This window comes from Peromyscus leucopus, chromosome 9 (genome assembly GCF_004664715.2).
Source record: "Peromyscus leucopus breed LL Stock chromosome 9, UCI_PerLeu_2.1, whole genome shotgun sequence".
NCBI classification, from domain to species: Eukaryota; Metazoa; Chordata; class Mammalia; order Rodentia; family Cricetidae; genus Peromyscus; species Peromyscus leucopus.
In genome coordinates this window covers 45,449,066-45,473,396 of record NC_051070.1, presented here as the reverse complement: position 1 = coordinate 45,473,396, position 24,331 = coordinate 45,449,066, and the positions used below count along the sequence as shown (strand labels likewise).

General features: G+C 38.4%; 1 protein-coding gene across 1 annotated transcript in view; it reads right to left on the bottom strand.

Moving 5' to 3' along the window:
* Nucleotides 1–6,962: 6,962 nt before the first annotated feature.
* The window catches only part of Dnajc15 (DnaJ heat shock protein family (Hsp40) member C15), a 56,793-nt gene continuing 39,424 nt past the window's right edge, over nt 6,963–24,331 (bottom strand). Inside the window, exon 6 of the mRNA XM_028878542.2 lies at nt 6,963–7,217. Within this exon, the coding sequence (XP_028734375.1) occupies nt 7,144–7,217 (74 nt within the window). The 3' untranslated portion in view covers nt 6,963–7,143. The remainder of the gene's footprint in view (nt 7,218–24,331) is intronic.

The window sequence follows — 24,331 nt, the reverse complement described above, 5'->3', positions numbered from 1 at the left end:
TTTTAATCATTTTTGTGTCTGCAGTGTTGATTGGACCCAAGACCTTCCACACGGCTAGGAGGGGCTCTAGCACTGGGCTACATTCACACCCCAAAAACTACTTTTAAAACTTATACAAAAGCACCCAGCTGCTCCAAGTTCTCTTCTTGTTTCAGTTCCCAGCCTCCAACCAGTTTGGCTCCCGGCCTCTTAGCTCCTTTCGATAAATTCAGTCTTGTTTTGTTCATTTACCGAACCATCTCCTTCTCACCCAAAGTCAGAGGCTTTCCTTTTGTGGAGTGCCTTCTACACCTTGTTCTGGACATTCTCCTTGTGTGCTCTCTCCAGAATGTTCAAATGCAATCTCATCAGGGATCGCTCCAGCCCCACGTCGGAGAAACTCACACTACGCGGCTCACACTTTACAGCCGAGACTGTGCTATGCGCAATGAGAACATTGCAAGCCTTTGGGCAGTTACCCAAGACTCCCGAAGCGTGACACTAGATTCTTCCATACATAAGCCCATTTCACACTCATGATCCAGGTCACAAGAATGAGCCATAAAGTGATGCAAACCCCATCAATGCTTCTCACATACTTGGGGCATTGCTTCAGCATTGGTGAGACAAACTGGACTGAGATCCTACTCGCATCTTTAGAAAAGAATTGCAATCTTAAAGAGATTCTAAACTCCCGGGGAGCCTTTGTTTCTTCATACAGGAAAAATAGTCACACCTCTCTTAGGTTAGCTCTGGAAATGAAAAGATAATGTGGGTAGAATGTTTGCAAAAGTGTTCAACAAACATTAGGTATAACTAAAATAGTTTGTGGGGCTGGAGAGCTCGGAGGTTAACAGTTGCTCACTCTTGTAGAGAACATGGGTTCGGTTCCCATGACCGACACGGTGGCTCCTAACCATCCAGAACTCCAGTTCCAGATCTTCTGATCTCCCTGGGCAAGAGGCAGGCATGAGGTGCCTATACATTCATGCAGACAAAACATTCATCCACTTAAAAATATCTAAAAATAAATCAATTAATGAATAAAAAAAAGCTTGTGAAAATCAAGTGGTTTCTCGACCTTTACAACACTGCGGATCGGGAGATGCCAGCTCAGATTTCAGTGTTGATGGTGGGTGCTGCAGGGCACTGCTGACCAGATGCCAGCGGGAGGGTTAGCACGCCAGGAAGAGAACCAAACACAACTTAAGGAACATGCATTTCAATTAAGCAGGAATTTTTATTTTTTTTTTAAATGCTTTTTATAATTTTTTTTTTTTTTGCTCAGCAACAATAAAAAGAAAAAAAAAGCACTCAGCTGAGAACAATAGCTGCTCGGCTCCTAAAAAATCATTAGAAGGAACATTTTCTTTGTCTACCACACCTAGCAATTTTGCTGGTAGGCAACGATCCAGATCACTTAGATTCTACCTATAAAAATGAGGTCAGAGAACCTTTTCAGAAATTCAAACTAATAAATTATACTGGCAGAAATTTTAATTTCCTAATGTAACTACACATAAATAAAATTTGGGCTCATAATTCACAAAACGTTCTTGACACCTAGATAGTACTGACCTGGCGCTAATAGAATATGCTCTTTGTGTTGTCTTTTCATTAGAAGCAAAAAAGGATGCTGATACACCTTCTCCCTCAAATCCTCCTGCAGCCAGAGTTGGGGGAGTGACTGTAGACAGCATGGTTCCCACTCTGTGGAATGAGGCAGACTCCCTGGTTTCAGCAGCTCGCCCTAGGTTGACTGAGTCACAGAAACCTCTTATTTTTGACATTAAGAATCTGGCTGATTCATCGGTTCCCACAAATGTCATTAAACTATTTTAAGCTAATTATGAAATGTGTTGAAGATAAATCACAGAAAGCTATTTTCTGTATTCAAGGTTTCCCATGACAACCAAAAACTTCCCCCCTACAGGCATGTAATCTTAATGGCCTTGCTGGATAATCAGAAGTAACACAACTCTTGAATTTTCTTGTTAATAAAAAAAAGTAGAAGGCAAGTCACTTGTGTTGAAAACTATTTCTTCTATTTCGTTTGAACCTTTGCATTTTTTAAGAATGAATGTATTTTGTACCGGTGGCCATGTCAGAGCAGCAGCAGGTGGCAACTGACTTCAGAGGATCAGCCCACAGAAATGAAATGTACTGACGGGTGACTCTCAGATAGGCAAGGCCACAGGAGCCTTGGCCCCAGAATGTCTCTTGCTGTTGCCATCTTTCTCTGGTATCTGGCATGGTGTGAATGGGTGTGGGGAGATCCCCACTGCCTTTAATGAGGTGTGATTATCTCATGGAAATACCCTGTTCTACTGGGCATTTTAACCTGTGGATTATTATGAAGATGATTTCCTCCTCGGCTGTACTGTTTTAACTGAAGCAATGATTTTCTACAATCACAGTGGTGGTTTAAATAGGATTTTGATGACTGAAGGTCTTTTAATAAATATAGTAAGGGATTATGACAGAGGTTAGCTTAGTGGAAAAACTAATATAGGCAAAAGCAAAACACAGTGTTGTCTCCGCCCCTGATGAAACAGGGGCTACAGAGGACAGAAAAACAGAATAAGGGAATGCCACACAGCTAGTTTCTCCTCAAGAGCCATATAGACTGTGGCTTAGATTAATGATTAAGAAAAACAACTGAGTCCCAAAAGCTAAGGTAGCTCAAGTTCTTTTAATCTTAATGTTGAGAGATGTGTTCATGGGTTTTGGTGTGTAACATAGCTAAAATAAAGCTTGAAAATATGACTTAAGGTTAGATTAAGATGTTTTGTGTTAATAGCTCTGAAGAGAAAAACGTTGGGAAACCATCTAAAGTTTAGAAAGGCACAGTTGAGTGCGGGACTCATTAAGGTCAGGGAACAAGAACAAAGCAGCCCAATTATTATTGGCTGATGTGCCTTTCTTGCTAGGATTGGTTGGCAACCAAAGATGATGATGAATTCCTTGTACTCATTTCTGACTTCAGCTTCCTGATGTAAAGAACCATTGAGTGGCTATGCACCCTGAGGATTTAAAGTAGAAATGACTGATTGTTTTTCATATATAAAAGTTTAGGTTTATAATTCTTTTAAGATTGCTTATAAGATTACCTTTTGCGATAAGTAATAGTGATGATACTTTCTTTGTAATCACAAAATGCAGCCTGCCAGTAAGAGAATTGGCTGATAAAAATATTATGCTTGCTTACACTGTTAATCTATAACAAGTTGCTTGGATGTAAATGTATGTGGGTTCTTGGGATAATTTGTTTTTCATCTATAATATGTAGGATGTTTAATCATGTAAGAGGAATGGGAAACATGTTTTTTTTTTTTTAACCTGTATTCATTATGATTATTCATTTGAAAAATAGAATGTAACCACATTGTAATTTTAATATTGCCTGAAAGATTTTGTTCGAATATATAAGGTGTAAAGGAAAAGGAAAAGACAGAGAGAGAAATGAAAGAGAACAAAGAAAGACCTTAAGAGTGGATGTGTGTTTTTGCTTTTTCTTTCTTTTCACTGACCCTGGAGAGTTAAGTTTAGTGCTCCTTGCCAGCCCCAGAGAATTAAGTTCTACTTGATCATTTAGAAAAGTCAAGTGCAGTGATAGTCCACTGACTGTTGGCTCCCCTCAAACCCTGCGCTGGTCCTCAAGGTGTCAGTAATTTCCACCTTTACCACCTTGGTAAAATACATTACCAAGTGAAATACAAAACCAAGTTTAAAACTTTGGTTTTTAAACATTGTTCAAACAAAACACAGGATATGCTCTGAAGGCTAAAGAAAACAATGCCTGCCATATCCAACATTCTTTTTCTTAGCTAAATCTTTTTCTTAACCTTTCACATTACATTGCAGATTGGCACCACTAAGTATAATCTAATTGTCCCTACACACTACTGTTAGCTGTTCATCAGAAGTGTACTTTCTCTTTGAAGTAATTGTGTTTCTAAAAGGTCTTATTCTCAGACTTAAGTTCTTTGTGTAAACAGAAACTGCAGTATCAACAAAGCTTAAATGAGCAGAATATGCAATGACAGGAAATACATAAAAGCAATCTTTACTGAAGATAGGCAACCATTTAGATAAGCTTTTTACAGATGAGGAATTGAAGGTAAACAGTTTGTTAAAACCCAATTTTAAAACTACACCATCATTCAGAGAATTACTACTGAATTACTATCTACCCCAAATGGCATTTGTGCTAACTGAAGCTCTCTGAGCTCAAACCCTATAATTAACTGACCCATCGCAGGATCTCATACATGTCACATGAGTGCTTTATAAAAGCGCTCTTTCTGGTTTGGGTTGTTCGTAAGTTTCGCTTCATTTCCTCGTTTTGGACTATGGACTTGCGAAGTTCCCCGGGCTGGCTGGGAACCCGCACTCCTCCTGTGTGGCCCACCCACGTGAGGTGCATCACACCACATTGGGCCCCCGTCCACGATGGAATTTTTTCTTTTAAAATTTTGCCTTTGTCCAAAAAGTTTGCATGCGGCTAAACTGAAGAGTTTTGTGTTAATTCTGTTGGCAGAGGATATCTCAAAACAGCCTAATATTGACTGTTGTGTGGTTATTAATGGTCACTCTTACACAAATCTATAATGAAAAGGATCAAGTTGAGAAGGGAAAAATACAAAATGTACAATTTGAGGAAAAGGAACACCAGGAAGTGGAATGGAGCTAAATCATGAGTTCAAGGAGATCAAACAGATTAAGAAATGGAATAAAAAGAGTGGTGGTATGCACCTTTAATCTCAGTACTCGTTCAGGAGACAGAGGCATGCAGATCTCTGAGTTCAAGGCCAGCCTGATCTACGGAGCAAGTTCCAGGACAGCCAAGGTTAGGCAGTGAAGAAAACCATGGAAACGAGAAAGCTGATGAAGAAGTAATTGAACAATGGGGCCATGTTCCAGTCCCTAGCAAGCAGCAGAACTTGGCAGCTTTGGCCACATGGTTCTGGCTTTAGAGTGAAGGATAGAGGAAAGGTACTATGGAATTTGACTCTGCTAATGAAGAAAGCCACTGAGATCAGGCATGTGTCAGAGGTGTCCCTGAATGGAAGCCCAGAAGAAGTCATTTGAGTGAAGCTGTGAAGTTGAAACCTGGATTGCCTTAGAGACCCCAAGATGTTGGAGATGCCAGAGTCATGGGATATCTGCTGAGGAAAGCTGCTAACAGGGAGTGGAACCAGCCCAAGAGAAATAAGTATGTTGCAGTCAACAAAGCTAAATGGAGTTGGAGATCTGAAGTGTTTGACATCAGACACAGAGACACTAAGTTTGGAGTTTGCCCAGCTGGTTTTAGGTCTTGCTGTGGTTCAGTATTTCATTTTGCTCCCTTTCCTCCATTTTGGAATGGTAACGTATATCTGGTGCCATTATGTTGGAAGTATGTGATCTGCTTTTTTATCTTGATTTTATGGAGGATCACAGTTAAGAGATTGCATGCATTTCAGAAGAGACTTTGAACACTGAACTTTTAAAGAGTTGAGACTGTGATAGACTATGGGGGCTTTTGAAATTACTGAATGCATTTCTGCATTATTATGGCTACAAGCCTATGGGGGGTGGGGGATGGGAATGGAATGTGATTTGAATAGGAATGGCTTCCATAGACTCATGTATTTGAATGCTTGGTTTATAAGGAGTGATTCTATTAGGAGGTGTAGCCTTGTTGGAGCCTGTATGGCTTTGTAGGAAGTGTGTACTGTCGGGGTAGGCTTTGAGGTCTTCTAAGCTCAAGCTATGCCCAGTATGATATACAGTCTCCTGCTGCCTGCGGATCAAGATGTAGAACTCTCAGCACCTTCTCAAGCACCATATCTGTCTGCATGCTGCCATGCTTCTCACCATGATAGTAATGGACTAAACCTCTGAAACTGTAAGCAATCCCCAATTAAATGTTTTCTTTCTAAGAGCTGCTGTGTTCATGGTGTCTCTTCGTAGCAATAGAAACACTAAGACAGTTATACACCCACAAATTAAGTAGCTTCCCAAGGTCAGGGACATGCTTAGTAGGAAAGTGAAATGAAGGAGACTCCCAGTTACTTCTGGGGTGACTCATACACACACTAAGTACAGGGCTTGCTTTTCACAACAACTCTGCCCATCATTTACTTTGAGAAACCCTTCACTCTAACCACAGTAACTGATACCCATTTCTACCAATTCTGATTTCAGGAGAAATACTACTGACTCACCAATTATATGGTATTTTGTGGTTGTTTTTTGTTTTTGTTCCAGGAAGACCCTCAAGTACTGAGATTTAAAGTACACTTTTCTTCTCTGCACTTCATTAGCATATGATCTGTATCTGTCTGATAGTATTCCTTACTTATATGATTTATCTCTTCTCTATACAAAACTTCTTCTGGGTCAGGCTCCATGGCTGGTTCATACATGTGGCTCTCCTCAGAGGATCCACTACAGTACCTTATACATCATAGCTGGGTCAATAAATATTCATAGAATGAATTATTGAATAAATATACATAATAGGAAGACTATAAGTAAATGTAAACTCCTTATATTTCTCCCAGCTCTTTCCAGCTTTTCCTCACAGGGCTAGTTTTGTAAATTCTTAATCATCTTAGTGGCTCTCCAAGTTCTCATGCTTTAGCCATAAGGTCTTAGAGAGCAGAGTTCCCTTTAAAATTCCAACAACTGCTGAATACATCACTATTTAGTAAATTACATCCATTTTGGATTTTTTCCCCACGAGGTAGTAATCACTGTTTGGTCTCAAAACATTTAAATTCCCTGACACCGAAGAAGTCCCAAATTCTTCTAAAGAAAGGGACAGTGAGGGCATATCCATAAGCACTGAGAAGAATACTTGAACTCAGCTTACAAATCTCAATGCCATCATGATGGTCACACCTTTCTGTGTGTGTCCGGAGCAGAGAGAAGAGTTAGACTAAATCACCAGTCTGCAGAAGTATAATGTTACATGAAATAATGTGGCAAAGCACAGCTGCAGGATGTATGAAATCCCCTCACAGGGAGTGGAGGGCAAGGCCGTGTGTCTTTTATTGCTGCACACTTAATGACAGAAGGACAGATTTGGTCAGTAATGAAGCAAGACCATGTTCCACAATCTTCTGCAGGACTTTCAGAGTCTTGTATTTTGTCTTCCTTTGGTATGGTCTTTCAGCATCAGTTAAGTTTGGTGGATGCTTCTAGCAAGTCCTTTGCTTCATTTATTTTGGATGCTAAGTAAGGAGATCCACCTAGGAGGACAAAGAGAAATGAATAGTTAAAGCCTGTGTCATTACTGATATTTTAAAAATTCAATATAGAAAAAAAACACAACAACTATAATTCGGGTATTTTCCCACACATTTTTCTTCTGACAAACTATTTTACATGCTTACCAGAAGTCAAAACAGCACCAATTAAACTTATTTAGTGAAGTATTACATGTACCCATCGGTCAAAATATAATTTCTGAGAAAAATATAAGTTAATACATTTTGGAGATCAGCCCTCTGTCAGATATGGGGTCGGTGAAGATCTTTTCCTATTCTGTAGGCTGCCATTTTGTCTTACTGACCGTGTCCTTTGCCTTACAGAAGCTTTTCAATTTGAGGAGGTCTCATTTATTAATTGTCAATCTCAGTGTCTGTGCTGCTGGTGTTATACTCAGGAAGTAGCCTCCTGTGCCAATGTGTTCAAGGCTACTTCCCACTTTCTCTTCTATCAAGATCAGTGTAACTGGATTTATGTTGAGGTCATTGGTTCACTTGGACTTGAGTTTTGTGCAGGGTGAAAGATATGGCTGTATTTGCATTCTTGTACATTAGTTATAATCAGTTGAAAAACACTTACTGGTTATACAGTTACCATATAGACATTTGGCCAGAATATTTTCTAAAATTAAGTGTATGATTAAGTAAACAAAATAACAGTTTCTTCTCAGTTACATCTCAAAAGCAATAAATATTACCGTTCAGAAGGAGCTAAATCCATCTAAGGGGGTCTTTTCATGTCTTATCATAATTTCAGAAAATAAACACTTGTTTAAAAGGCACATATAGCCGGGCGGTGGTGGCGCACGCCTTTAATCCCAGCACTCGGGAGGCAGAGCCAGGTGGATCTTTGTGAGTTCGAGGCCAGCCTGGGCTACCAAGTGAGTTCCAGGAAAGGCGCAAAGCTACACAGAGAAACCCTGTCTCGAAAAACCAAAAAAAAAAAAAAAAAAAGGCACATATATAATACATAGTGGTAAGAATCATACTTGCTAAGATAAATGAACTAACACTAATAACTGAGTGAAAATAAAAATAATGCTAGAAGAAATTCTCCTATTCTCTGAAATGGTTCTATTACAAGACTATTTACAGTGTAGTCTTGGATTTATAATACCCTCAAATAAAATTAAGTCAGTTATTTTTTAGAGTGCTTTGCAATCAATTATTTCTAATGCAAACATCAAATTGAGGTGAATTTCAAACACAGAATCATTATAATCATAAACAATGCTTATTTGACATACAAAAATATCCCCAAACTGTCACATTAAAGCTACACATCATATCCTAACTTCTATTCTAGAACACTGGCATTGCTTAATGCTTGAACTAACAATCATCTTACAGTTTCCAGTCTGCTTTTTATTTTGAATTTTTCTCTTCAGTACAAACTATGGCTGTTGAAAATATCGTAATGCCTCAAAACTTTTACGAAAACAAAAGTGTTTAGATAGTATAGATATAAACCATCCTGGCTTTATGCAGGTCTTCAGTTGTTACCACCTACCACTTCATGAAGGAAAAAGCAAGCAGAGAAAATACATCAACAAACATGGGCTGCAATAGAGCTGGAGGAAGCTATATTTAGCTTTTGCTTTTGAGGATACCAATGACATTTTCATATCAAGATATGAAACATGATAAACATTTAAGGAATATATCACACAGTGACCTTGAGTACACAATGAGAATTACAAAGAAAGTTCATAACCCTATAAGTTGATTTCATGATTATCTCTAAAAATAACCTTGAAACACGTAAAGCTCATCTTTATCAGTTGCTTAAATGTTTGAGTTAGCAAGGAGTTGCCAGGTACTTTGTGTGCTCTAAAAAATATTAAAATATTAACTGATCTTAGCTATAACCTTTAACTGGTCAATATACATTCTAAATATTTAAATTATAAGTCATGATAGGCTCACAACAGAAAACAAATAAAAAGAGCACAGAAGAATAAAAATCTTATTAAACATTATATTTATTTGTAGATTATCTAATATTATTTATTTAAAAAATCAGCCCAGTAGATGTTGGTTAAAGGAGACCTCATTTTCAAATAATATAAAGTTTCACATCAATAAAAATAAAGTAAGCATTGCTATACTAATTATCACAGGAAAACTGCTTTAAGGCAAAATGCAGTAATAGAGATTTCACGGTGTTTTAAGTTAGTCTATGGGATAAAACAATGAGATTTAGATTTTGTACATTCCTAATATCTTAAGATCAGAACACATAAAGAAGACATCGTCACAACCAAAAAGGAAAAATACACACCCCATAATCACTGGGAGGTTTAGCACACATCTCAATAATTGATTGAACAACTACAGAAAGGGTAAGAACATCAAAATAAATTACATGATAAGCAAATGTGATTGAACTGATGCTCTTAAGACATTCCACCCTTGAAAAGCAGAATACAACTTTAAAGCTGCAAACTTAGAACACCAAGTCTCAGCAAACTTAAAAACATCAAAATCAACAAGTGCATTCTGTTGGCAGTGACCAGCCAAGCTTAAAAACCAAGTATTTTGAGAAAAGCAGAATACAGCTTTAAAGCTGCAAACTTAGAACACCAAGTCTCAGCAAACTTAAAAACATCAAAATCAACAAGTGCATTCTGTTGGAGTGACCAGCCAAGCTCAAAAACCAAGTATTTTGAGAATAATACAGATCAATTTTATAGAGCTCAACTTTTTAGTAGATTCATCTGTTGTATTTTACAGGTCCCCAGGGCTCAGAGGTGACAAGCACTTGCTGCTCACCTGAGCTGCCATCAGTCAGCTGTCTGTGAGCTCCAGCTGCAAGAGATCTAATCCTCTGGCCGCTCTGCAGCCTGCCGCATTCACATGCATACACCCACATGTAGACTCAAACACCTACACATAATTAAAAAACTAAAACATTTTTAAAAAGCCACCAGATTACGGGAAAAATGCAAGTTATATAAAATATAGTACTTGAACAATGTTGACACACAATTCCACAATTGTAGAATTATGATAGAAACCAGCAACATATCTAGAGGGTCTCAATGTTTAGAAATAATTCACATATAAAAGAAAATATCATAAAATAAATTAGCATTTAAGAGAGTCATTCAACAAATTCCGAAGGATAGTTTCTTTTCCTTCTTTTTTTTTTTTTTTTTTTTTTTTTTTTTTTTGGTTTTTGGAGACAAGGTTTCTCTGTATAACAGCCCTGGAATTTGCTCTGTAGACCAGGCTGGCCTTGAACTCACAGAGAACCATCTGCCTCTGCCTCCCAAGTGCTGGAATTAAAGGCGTACGCCACCATGGTTAGTAGTCAGTTTTTTTAAAAACAAAACAAAACAAAGGACCCCTAAGATAGCTCATCAGGCAAAGGCACATGCCGAGCTCTACCCTCAAGACTCAAATGGTACAAAGAAAGAACTGACTACCACAATGTGCCATGTCACACACAGGCACACACTCCTCTCCCTCTCCCCCCCGTCTCTCTCTCACACACACACACACAGACACATGCATGCACGCACGCATGCGCGAGCACACACACACAGCATACACATGAAATAAATCATAAGTTAAAAAAAAAAACCAAACACTTTCATGCTAAAGTGAAAATTTTAAATGAAAAATTAATTCCAGGAAAAACATGGCATCTCACACAACCTGTTTAAAAAAAAAAATCTGAAAAGTCAAAAGCATACTATTTACTTAAAGAACTGAATCTGAAATTAAATGCCTACCCAGAATTTTATCAACAAATCCAAGCCCTGAAAAAACAACCAACCAACCAATCAACCAACTAATCTAAACATGGAGATGAATAGGAGAGCATAATCATCTTTTTATATGTCTAGGGGTTACCTCTTATAATAAACTCTGATGGAGTTATCACAAGAAAGGAAACCATAGACCAGCACCTCTTACTAGTGTAGATTCAAAAACACTATTCTCACTTATCCAGTCAGACCAAATATGACCAAGTCAGGCTTATATCAGAAGAGCAAGATTGACTTTAGCAAACATTCCAAAGTTAAGCAATGTAACTCAATGCATTGACAGCTGAAGCAAAGCATACCATCCTCTCAGTAGACACAGACAATTCAAAACACTGTTGTAATGAACTTTTAATGAACTAAGAAGAGACAGGAGCGTGGTTTGTGTGCTAAAGCCATCAGACTACAGTCAATGGCACTGTTAGTAGTGAAAGGCTGGACTCTGGATCTGAGATGAGAACAAGAGACAGCAGCTATCACAGCTGCCCATAACACCACGTGGGAGTGACTTGCCATGTAGCCTTTCCTCCCCCACCTCTTCCTAACACAAAAGGAATAAAGACCAGAAAGAAATGGTCACTGTTTAAAAATGATACCAACTACTCCACAGAAAACCCAAAATGATCTAAAGACAAATCACTGATTTCATAAAAAAAAAAAAAATCCAACAAGTTGATGGATAAAATACAAGATATTTGAAAGTCAGCATTTCTGTATCCTAATAAGTAACTGTATAATTGTTTCTGAAACATGACAATTCATAGCAGAAAACCTACAATCCTAGGATGGAGAGATGGCTCATCAGTTATGAGCATTTGTTGCTTTTCCAGAGGACAAAGATTTACTTCCCAGCACCTACATCAGGCCGTTCACAGCCCTCTGTAACTAGATCTCCTGGGTCTGATGCCTCTAGCCTCTGTGGACAGCTGCACTCATGTGCACTACCCACACAAACACAAACACCGATACATAATTAAAAATATCCATCTTTACCTAGGGGTTGGGGTGGTAGCTCAGTGGAAAAGGACCAGATAAGCATGTGCAAAGTCCTGGGCCCAATCCCAACGCCTTCAAAACAAACAAACAAACAAACCGGAACCAATACCTAGCAATAAACAGGATAAATCACAGATATGACTGAAACACAGACACTGAAAACGGAAACAAAGATGATCTAAACAAATGTTCCTGTTAAGTCAATAACTAAGCTCCAGTCCACTGGAGCACAGAAAGTGGGTATAGAGTAAGGGACTAGAGCAGTGGTTCTCAACCTTTGGGTTGTGACCACTTTGGGGGAGGTGTTGAATGAACCTTTCACAGGGGTCACCTAAGAGCATTGGAAAAACACAGCTACTCGAATTATGATTCATAACAGTAGCAAAATTACAGTTATGAAGTAGCAATGAAAGTAATTTCATGGATGGGGGGTCGCCATAACAAGAGGAACTGTGTAAAGAGTTGCAGCATTAGGAAGCATTGAGAACCACTGGGCTAGAGGAAACAGCTAGATCTCATAGGAAAGGGAAATGAATAGATAGATATGGATGGGGGGCTGGACAGGAGGATCAAGTCCGGAGGGGAGGGGAGGAGCGGGGAGGCAGGTAGTGGAAGAGAATACAGGAAGAGATGACTGAAACTGAGGAGACTGTGGAGGAATATGGAAACCTAATACAGTAGAAACTTCCTAAAACATATACATATATGAAGGTGATATAAATGATATTACCAAATCATTAATGGGAAGGACAGAGTCCCAACTGGCCATCTCTTATCACCAAATGAAGCTTCTAGTACCAGAAGTGGGTTACATTTAATTGAGTTGTTGGCCAAAGGGGCCTCATGGGAATCCTCAAACCACTCAGACTGTTGCCAAGACTATAGGTTGCTCTCCCACAAACTGACGGCAAGGTCCCACTGCTGAGGACAACACCTACACAACTCATTGAACATGGAGATGTCAAGCTGGTGCTCACATAGAGCCTTCACCCCTATGTTCCAGCATCTTTGGTACAGGAAGGTATTCTGTAGGCTACAAAAGAGAAACATAAACACCAGACCAACCACAAATCCTTTATCTACAATGGTGTACTACCTGCAAGATATGCTGGGGCAATGGGGGCACAAAGCATGTGGGAGTAAGCAACCAATAAATGATCTGACTTAAGGCCCACTCCATGAGATGGAACCCATACCCCAGACTGCTTGGGTGACCAAGGACCTGAGACTCGATAGCCCAGGGACCTAGGGTAAAACCAAGTAATACTGGTCTAAAAGGGGGGATGGGTGGGTGGAAATGTAGTAATAAAACAATCGCTGATGATATTTTGCTATACTAGATTAGTGACTTGTTCAGTCATCATCAGAGAAGTTTCCTCCTGCAGCAGATGGGAACAAATACAGAGACCCGCAGCCAGGCATTACACAGAGAGTGAGAGACCTTGGGACACTCAGCCCTAAACAGGATGTCTCCATCAAATCTCTCCCCTCAGAGCTCAGAGAACCCTAGGAAGAGGAGGCACAAAGATGGAAGATCCAGAGGGGATGGAGGACACCAAGAAAGCAAGGCCCTCCGAATCATCAGGAGCAAAGCTTCAGAACTCACAGAGACTGAAGCAGCTGCATGGTCTGCATCAGGTCCTCTGAGTTGATAGTATGGCTTCCAGTTCAGTGTTTTTATGGGATTCCTGAGTGTGTGAATGAGTGGGTCTCTGACTCTTGTGCCTTCCCCTGGGCCCTTTCCTTCTGTTTATTTGTATTGCCCATCTTCACTATGACAGCTTTTTTTTTTTTTTTTTTTTTTTTTTTTTTTTTGTTTTTTGTTTTTTGTTTTTTGTTTTTTCGAGACAGGGTTTCTCTGTGTAGCTTTGCGCCTTTCCTGGAGCTCACTTGGTAGCCCAGGCTGGCCTCGAACTCACAGAGATCCGCCTGGCTCTGCCTCCCGAGTGCTGGGATTAAAGGCGTGCGCCACCAACGCCCGGCAACAGCTTTTGTTTTATCTAACTATATTTCATTTTGTTATACTTTTTAAAAATGAATGAATGAAAACCTAGCCACTAGGGTAAAGGTTAACAACTGAGCTGTCATTTATACCCACTGGGAGAGGGAAAATCAGCTTTTTCCAATGAAGCAGCACCGGGTATATTAACCACTCCAGGGTAAATCTCATGTTCAGGAGTAGCTGACCAACATAGAATGGATTCCACAGGTTTTTTTTTGTGTGTGTACTTTTATTTGGTTATAGCTTGGTGTTTTGTTCTGTTTTCTTGGCTTTGGGGAAAGGCTGTTGTTGTATTGGGTTTTTGTTTGTTTCTTGAGAAAGAACTTAAAGTTGAGTGGGTAGGAAAGTGGAGGGAAAGAATATAATCAAAATGTTTAAATTAAAAAAATGTTTTAAATAATAAATGATAACAATAAAAGAAATGTTCCACCTTGTTTATGAACAGGAAAATTCAATATGTAAAGATGCCAATTCTCTCCAAACAGAATGTGCATTTGGACAACTTCAACCATGAGGCTAGAAGATTTGTGTGTGAATGAACACACATGCAAACTGATAAGTTTTTTGTTTTAGTTGTTGATGTGGTTTAGACCATGCTGGCTTTAAAAACTTAAGAGTTGGCCGGGCGGTGGTGGCGCACGCCTTTAGTCCCAGCACTCGGGAGGCAGAGCCAGGCGGATCTCTGTGAGTTCGAGGCCAGCCTGGGCTACCAAGTGAGTCCCAGGAAAGGCGCAAAGCTACACAGAGAAACCCTGTCTCGAAAAACCAAAAAAAAAAAAAAAAAAAAAAAAACTTAAGAGTGATCCTCCTGCCTACCTTGAGAGACTAGTGACTTAAGACAAGCATCACCATGTCTGGATTTTATATTCTTAACTTATGTTAAAATGAAAACAGCCAAATAGCTAGAAAAAGACATTAAATAAGGAAAAGTATGAAAGACTTTCACTATTAGAATAAAGCTTTGTATAAGTAAAGCTACACAGTCAATATAGGCCAGGACAGTGTAAAACCAACATAAAGAACCAATCATGAAAGGAGAGAAAATACAGAAATATCTGCTGTGGACTAATCCTTTTGTACACTATGAAAATGTGTTGCTCTCATTGTTAATAAAAAGCTGATTGGCTGATAGCTAGGCAGGATTTTAGGGGCAGAGAGAATGCTGGGAAAAAGGGTGAAGTCTGAGGAGTCTTGGGAGTTGTGAGAGACACAGAGAGAAGCAAGATGAATGTGCCGTGTTTAAAGAAGGCACAGCCAAGTGGCAGAGGGTAGATAAGAAATATGAGTTAATTCAAAATGTAAGTTAGCTAGTAACTAGTCAGAGCTATCGGCTGAGCATTTATAATTAATATTAAGTCTCTGAGTGGATATTTGGGGGTGACTGCTGGGACATAGAGAAACTCCACCTATAAATATCTGATTATTTGATTTATCAAAAGTTTACAGTACAGGTCATTGGAGAAATAATGTCCTTTTCAGTAAGTAGTACTATGATACTTGGACCTGAAACAATCAAAACTTTACCACTGCCTCAGAGCACACATAAAAGCACTTTCCAAAATACAATGTTTAAACACATCATCATAGCTTCGAGATTTTCATGACTTTGTGAAAGGCAAAAATTTCTTAAAATATAAAAAGTAACCCATTGAAAATAAAAATGTTAAACTGGTTACTTTAAAACTAAAGATTTCTGCTCATGAATGAACACCAGTAAGAGGACAGAAAAACAAGCTGCAGAGAGAAGATACTTGCAATACAAGGACTCTTACCTGGAACATTCATATATGTTGTTCACAAAGTCAATAAGAAAGAGAGACAAGCTGGGCGGGCATAGTGGTGCAAACCTGTGATCCCTATACTGGGAGGATCAAGAGGTCATCCTTGGGTCCATAAGGAATCTGAGCCATTTCTTAACTCAGGTTCTACTGCATTGGTGGGTCCACTCTGTAATACTTTATTGATTTGTGTCCTTTTATTGATGTGTACCTCAAGTTTTAAAGTTTATGTCATCACTGTGTAGTTTTGACAACCCTTCAAACAACCAGTGTTGCGCAAGCTCCGACTGGGCCACGGGCTGGGGAGAGCCACTACAATGCACTGCCTCACTGAGCTCTCAAACTACATCTGCACTGATTTGCTTCTTATTTCCATTAGGTAGAGACCAAATTCACAAAAATCTACCCAGCCAACAGCCCCAGAGCTAAGCCGTGCTGTCTGAGCCTGCACTCTTCAGTCACCGGCTCACACCACGTCCTTCCTTGTCTCTAGGACTCCAGCTTCCCAGTTTCCTGCTATAACAACATTGGCTGCTTCTTTCTTTTTTTTTTTTTTTTTTTTTTTTTTTTTTTTTTTTTTTTTTTTTTTTTTTTTTTTTTTTTTTTTTTTTTTTCACATTCTGTCTTCTTACTTTTATTAAACAATACCCTATTTTTATATCAATATCCGATCCCAAGAGAGACTGATCTGTTATCATCCATCTGAGCATGTGTTTCCCAATCTGATAAGGGACATTCACAGAATGCTAGGCCTGAATCCACACCCAATGGTAAAAGACTAGAATTTTCTCCTAAGATCAGATAAAAAAAAAAAAAAAGGATGTCCATTTTTATCACTTGTACTTATTTAACATTTTACTGGGGTTTCAAAGTAAGGCATTTGGTAAGAAAAAGAAACAAAAAGCATCCAGATAAGAAAGTGGTCAAAATATCTCTATTAATGGATGATATGACTTTATATACTTACAACCCATCCGAAGGAACACACTATTAGAACTAATGATTTCACCAAGGTTGCAGAATATAAAACCAACACACAAAAATCATTGCATTCCTATACATTTGCACCGAATAACCCAAAAAATGAAACCAAGACAATAATTCATTCACAACAGCATCAAAAAGAATAGGAAATTAGAGAAGTACAAAATTTATACTCTGAAAAAAATCACAAAACATGGATACAATTACAGAAGATTTAAATACACGAGAAAACATCCCACACCCACCATCAGATCACTTAACACTGTCATAACAGCAAAACTCCACAAACTGCTTTACAGATCCAGACAATTCCTATCAAAACTCCTTTGTAGAAAGTGAAAAGCTGATAGAAAACTTACACAGCATTGAAAGGTACCCAGAATAGCCCAAGCAATCCTGCAATAGAAGAATAAGTAGGGCTAACACTGCACAACGTGAAAACTTCTTTCAAAGCAATTATAATCAAGACACTGTGTTGTACTGACACAGGACATATCAATGGAACAGAACTGAGAAGCTGGAGTGGGAAGGGGGAGGTCCATTTAGCCTGCTTTCTATTGTTGGCAGAAAACACCATGACCAAAAGCAATGTGGGGAGGAAAGGGTTTATTTTAGTTTACATGTCACATTCACAGTCCAAGGCAGGAGTTAAAGCAAAGCAGGAGTTCAACAAAGAGGTGAATCAGAACCAGAGACCAAAGAGGATCACAGCTTCCCGCTTGCTCAGCTTGTTTTCTTTAGCACCTAGAACCTCCTGTAAAGGGGTGGCAGTAATCTGAGTCCTCCCATATCACTCAATCAAAAAACAAACTAACAGAAATAAAACAACAACAACCCCCCCACCAAAAACAAAACAAAACAAAACAAAAAACAAAAACAAAACAAAACAAAAAAAAAGCCCTACAGACTTGCCTACAGGCAATATGATGGAGGTGTTTTCTCAACTAAAATACTTCTTCTCACATGACTATAGCTTGTATCAAGGTGACAAAAAACCTAAGCAGGAAAAGGGCTTCTTTCTTTACAACGGTCTAAAGTTTACTGTGATGCTGGTTCCAAGCATCTGCTTCTCTATCATGCAGTTCTGAAAGGCACGCTTTAACTCAATAAATATGAACTCCTTATCTCAACAAGGTGTGTTTAATGAAATCCTGTAGACTCAGCAGTGCTGGGTGAACAGATGTTAGCTGAATGAAGAGTGAGAACAGAGCAGAAGATCGTGGTGGTACCTGGGTTTTAATAAAGACACTGTATGTCCTTCCTATAGATTATGACGCATAAACGCTTTTTGTAGTTTTTATACTAAGAAGCCTTGCAGGCTTTGAGAGCAACTATATACTCATGGCTCTTTTTCACATCAAACATTGCCAAATTTCTGTCCTATATGTATGCAATTGATTCAGGAATGTAAAAGAACATTTATGTTGATTTAATTGTAATCTCTTCTAACTCAATCTCTCTAGCTGATACAATACAAGCTTGCTCAAAATTACCAGGGTTTCCCCACATTCTTTTCTGAAATGTCACAATCCTCTCTTGCACCTTACTCCATTTCTTCCTTTTTCTCACAAATCTCAAAAAAAGTTGTCTAAGTGTTTTTACTTCTAAATCAGTGCCAGCTGAAACTGTTTTTAAGGTCACAAATAATTCTCCATTTTCCTTCCTTCCTCCTCCATCTTTTTTTTTGTTTGTTTGTTTGTTTCTTCAAGACAGGGTTTCTCTGTAGCCCTGGCTGTCCTAGAACTCACCAGACTGGCCTCCAACCCAGAGATCCAACTGCCTCTGTCTTCTGAGTGCTGGGATTAAAGGTGTGTGCCACTACTGCCTGGCACAGATTCTTCAAACACTAAAATCAAACAAAACCCCATGTGCCCACTCCCCACCCTCAGCTTAATGGTGCTCACAGCAGCTCAGCTCAGTTGGTTTTCTTAAATGTATTCCCGTCTCAGCTTCTATTATAATATTTTCTCCTTCCATCTCTTTTGCTGATTCTTCCTAATTTATAAACATTTGAGTTCCTCACACCTGGACACCCAGTCTCTCCCTCTATCTGATACATACTTTTTCTATAACTTTGTACTTGGTACTATTTTTGTAGTGCCGGGGACTGAATCTAGATGTTTTGTACATACAATATAAGAAGTGCTCCACCACTGTGCTATATTTCAAACCCACTAAAACAAAACAAAGAGAACCCAAGACAAAGTCTTCTATGGCAGCCAGCCTGGCCTTGAACTCAGCCTCTGGGATAGCTGGAGTTACAAGACATGCAGACTTCTCTTTTGGACTCTTGATTTGTCCATCTTTCTACTCTCCAATTCCACCTGGATTGTCTCCTGAGTACTACATCTAACAACAAGACAGTATTCTTGTTCTCCAATCTTGTCTAAAATCTATCTGCCTTTTCTAAGTCATCTTTCTTTCAATAAACTGCTCTGCTACCAGTTTAATTCTTTAATTCAGATTCAGTCAGAAGTAGTTTATTTCTAGCATCAATTGAGAGTAACTACTAACTATCTCAAATTCATTAGCTTCTCTTCATCCTGAAGTAGGTCTGGGCTGCTAAACAATCTACTAGCCGATTCATCTGCCTGTGAGATGCTTCAAAAGTAAGCTTCTTTAACTTCTGCTCTTGGTAATGATGGAACAGCTTGTATCAACTTGAAAATAACCAAATTAAAGCCAAAAATGATTCTCCCCAATAAAATCAAAACAACAAACTCCTTCCTGTTTCTTAGGCTTATAAAGAGGTTATTCAGGAAATAAGACTATAAGCACAGGTTCTGGAAGTGACATGAGGAAGCTGAAGATGGTATTTTGACATTTAACACTCCCTTTCCCATGGTATTTGCTTGTTCTTAGTGTGGAAAAGAAGCTAAAACACAGGCAAATGGCCGGGGAAAGCTGCCCAAGGGCGGGCCTGCTCGCTATACATGCGCTAGAAAGACAGTATTAAGAAAGGTTTAGGATCTAATGTGGGGGCCGGGGGTGGGTGGTGGGTGGGGAGGTGGGATATGGGAGGCTAGGGTTGAAACAGAAATCTCTTGACAAAGTTTTCACTTCAAATACAATCAACTTTCGGACTTGAACAAGGCAGAAGAGAAAGGTTTAGAAAGAAGCAGGAGCTTCAGTTTCTAAACATTTCCGATGTTCAGGGGAACAACAGTGATAGAGGTCAGAACCAGTTCTGATGAACACCCTTGGACCTGGTTGGAAACTTCAGAGGTTCTCTGACATCAGACTTTCTAGGGGACTTGTTAATCAATATACATTGCTGGCCTTGCCCATTTTCTGATTCTGTAGGTCTAAAGTAAGCCCAAGAGTTTGCTGCTAGTGCCCAGACTACATCTTGAGAAATACTCCACAATGAAATACATCAACACTTGGCTCATTTGGAACTCTCAGTGAAGCAGTACTTTCCAAATGATCAGTGAATGATGTTACAAAATCATACTTGGATATAAAATCAATTCAAAGTTCATGACAGACCCATACATTTTATGCAATGAACTTCTGAAATTCATTAGTGTGGTTTTAGATTCCAAATGCAACTAATTTTAAGAAACCACCACTGCTGAATTCTGGTTCAGCAGCAAAGAGTCTCCCAACTCAGGCACCCTGAAAACAATCTTTCCTCTCCCAACTATCTAAGTATGTATTTTCTTTATCTACTTAAAGAAACTACATACTATAAGAGAATGAACACAGAGATTGACATGAGAATATAAGTAGTTTTTACAAGTCAGAGTAGAGATAAAAAATGTAAAACAATTATATAGTATTTTATATATATACATATATATATAAAACAACACTAGAATTGTGAAAAAATTATGAAAATGCAAATGTTTACACACATTTAAAAATATTAAATACATAAATTTAGACTGAAGAGAAAAGAAACTAATTTTAGGAGGTGAGTTCCATTAAAGTCTCTGGGTTTGATCCTAAAACAAAATGGAGTATTTCTTATAAAATCAACAGTGCTTAAATATCATAATGTATACTTAATTTAAAAAATTGAGCATGCTTTCACCTTAAACTATTTCTCCTTTTACTTAGTTTTCTTTCAAGCTTTTTTTTCCTTTTTTTTTTTGAGATTTTCTGTGTATCAGCCCTGGCTGGCCTGGAACTTGCTCTGTAGACCAGGCAAGCCTCGAACTCACAGAGGTCTGCCTGTGTCTGTCTTCTGAGTGCTGGGATTAAAGATGTGTAGCACCACTGCTTGAATTTCTTTCAAGTTTTGAAGGACACATTTTTCTTTTTCCACCCCAGATCATCTGAGAAGGAGAAATCAAAACTGAAAGACAAACTCACTTTAACAGAAGCAAAACCACAACAGGTAAGCACTGGGATGTGAACAACTACCATGCCCAGCCCCAGCTGACCAATTCCCCATAAAGGAACCTGAAACGAAAGAGACGGTGGAAATGCCCGAGGAAAAAAAATCCAGAATTTTACTTTTTAAAAGAATTATCATATGAAAGACCAAACGGATGAATGAATGAAAAAATTTATCCAAGACCTTGACAACAGTCTCCAAAGTGAACAAAACAGTAAATTAGAAGTGAAAGTCCAAAATATAGAGGAAAAATATTAGCAGAAATTGAAACACTGAAAAGGAACAAAACAGAAATATTTGAAATGAATGAGATGATTGTTAGATATCAAAGAATCCCAGGACAAACAACTGAGGTACACATACATACATACATACATACACACACACACACACACATACACACACACTACATATATATTATATATGAAAATTTTTTTCTTTTTCTCTTTTGTTTTTTCAAGACAGGGTTTCTCTGTGTACCCCTGGTTGTCCTGGAACTCACTCTTAGACCCAGCTGGCCTCAAACAGAGAGCCACATGCCTCTGACTGCTGAGGGCACAGGGCACACTGCCTATTTAGAGGTTTCTAATAGAGGTGCCTATTTAACATATCAAAGTGGCCTCTGGCTGCCAGTCTCTCTCTCACGATGGCTAATACCTGTTACAGACTCTTGTCTTCTGTCAGCAGTTCTCACCCTGCCCCCTACCCTGACCTTGAGAATTTATGGTATAGAAGAAACAGAAGTAAAAGTAAATGGAATAGACAGACTACTTAATGAAATTATAGAAGAAAAAACTCTCCAAACTTCAAGGAAAAAAGCAGATGTCCAAACACAAGAGGTGTAAATGGAATAGACAGACTACTTAATGAAATTATAGCAGAAAAAACTCTCCAAACTTCAAGGAAAAAAGCAGATGTCCAAACACAAGAGGTCTACAGAGCTCCCAAAAGATATAGAAAGGAAACTCTCCATGGCATATCATAGCTAGTATGTCAAAAATGCAAAGTAAAGAAAAAAAATCCTAAAAGCAGCACGAGAAAGATATTGACTTACATGCAAAGGTGGAAATATCAGAATCACCACAGACTTTCCATCAACAACAATAAAAGCCAGAAGAGCTTGGAATAAAACATGTCATGTTAAATAACTGGGGAGCAAGAATGCTTTACCCCAAAAAGGTATCTTTCAAAAACTGATGGAGCCATTAGGATATTTTAAGACAAACACAAATTAAATCAATTCACAACAACCTAACCAGCACTGAAGAAAACTCTTAATGGAATACGTTACAGAGAGGAAGAAGTTAAGAGAGTCTCCTTCAGGAAAATACATGAAAGCTTACACTCCATGAAAGTAACTGAAGAACATAGTAGACCTGGGAAAGAAACTGCCATGTCCAACACAGCAATGCAGTAAATCCTCAGAACTAATATGGGAGAAGAAAAAGAAATACCAATAACCTAGCAAAACAAAACATCACCTAGCAACCTGACAGGAAAGACCAAACCCCTTTCTATAATAATCTTAAATGCATATGGCCTCAACTCACATTAAAAAGACACAGACTAATGGGCCAGGTTGAAAAACAAGAATGAATTATATGCTGTCTGCAAGAAACTCACTTAGCCAGCAAAGATACCCAAAACCCAAGATCAAAGGATAGAAAACAAGCTTCCAGCAGCTGGACATCAAAATGAAGCAGACATAGCTATCTTTATATCAGATAGTGAACTTCAAATCAACACTAATCAGAAGATAAAGGGGCATTACATCTTTAAAGAGGGAACCACTCACTGAGATATAATTGTAAACATTTATGCACAAAACACTGGCACCTCTAATTTCATAAGACAAACACTAAAAGGCATAAAAGGCCATGTCCGGGCTGACACAATGTAAGAATACCTCACTCTCATATTTAAATAGGCCTTCTAAACTAAAAAGAAAAAAGCAAAGATACTTCAGAGTCAAATATACTATAGATCAACTGAATTTATCAGATGTATATAAAATATTACCAAAAGATAGAAGAATCGACAGCCTTTCGTTTCCTGTGGAAACAAAAGCATAACTTCTTCCTCAATGTGACATAACTTTTTACTTCTTTTTTTGAAGTTGAGACATTTTAAAAATATATATGTTGGTTTAATTTAGCAGTTTCCATAACACAATGTCTCTCAGCAACTACTGTTTGTTCACCAGCAATCAGAAAATTGAAAGACAACACAATAACATACAGGATCCAGAGTCACTACGTATTTTCCATCTCTATGTGGCTTATTCTTTTTTTTTTAAATTACTTTACTCTTTCTTTAAAGACTTTATTATTGTAAAACTACTTATTTATTTTTATAACTGTCTATACCCATTTTTTTCTTAAGCCTATGTACATTATTAAACATTGTAACCTATTTAGAGGATTTTTCTGTCTGAACCTGCTTTACTGCGTATCTGTAACATTTTCTGTTTCATGAGCGAAACTTTAAACCCGACATGTGGCTTAGTTCATGGCATACTGGCTGCTCAAGCATACAGGCAGCTTCCAGGAGACAGGTCTCTGTACTGAGGCCAGCATGAGAGACATGAGACTAGGAAGCTGTGTTTGGCTCTGTTTTGGGGTGTTTAGAACTGTCAGACAGGGTTTCTCTGTGTAGCTTTGGCACCTTTCCTGGAACTCACTCTGTAGCCCAGGCTGGTCTCAAACTCACAGAGATCCGCCTGCCTCTGCCTCCCGAGTGCTGGGATTAAAGGCCTACATCACCACTGCCTGGCCGTTTAGAATCTTTTTCAAACCTTCTCAGGTTTTATGTGTATATACGCAGGACATTAGGCATCTGTCCTGCCAGCTCCCAAATGACCACACAGAGGCTTCTTATTAATTACAAAAAAATTGGCCATAGCTTAGCCTTGTTACTAACTAGCTCTTACAACTTAAATTAACCCATATCTTTAATGTACATTCTTTTATGTGGCTCAGTTACTGGCTCAGTTACCTTTACACTAATAGGCATTTTTCTCAATAGCACATCAAACCTTATCCAAATTTAGTCATATCTTAGGACATAAATCACATTTAAAACAATAAAAATAATCAAGATAATTCCTTGAGTCCTATTAAAGCATAATGGAATAAAGGTAGAAATAAGAAAACTACAGAAATACAAAGAAACTAAACAATACAATTTTTAATGAACAGTTGGCCACTCAAGAAATCAAAGAAGAA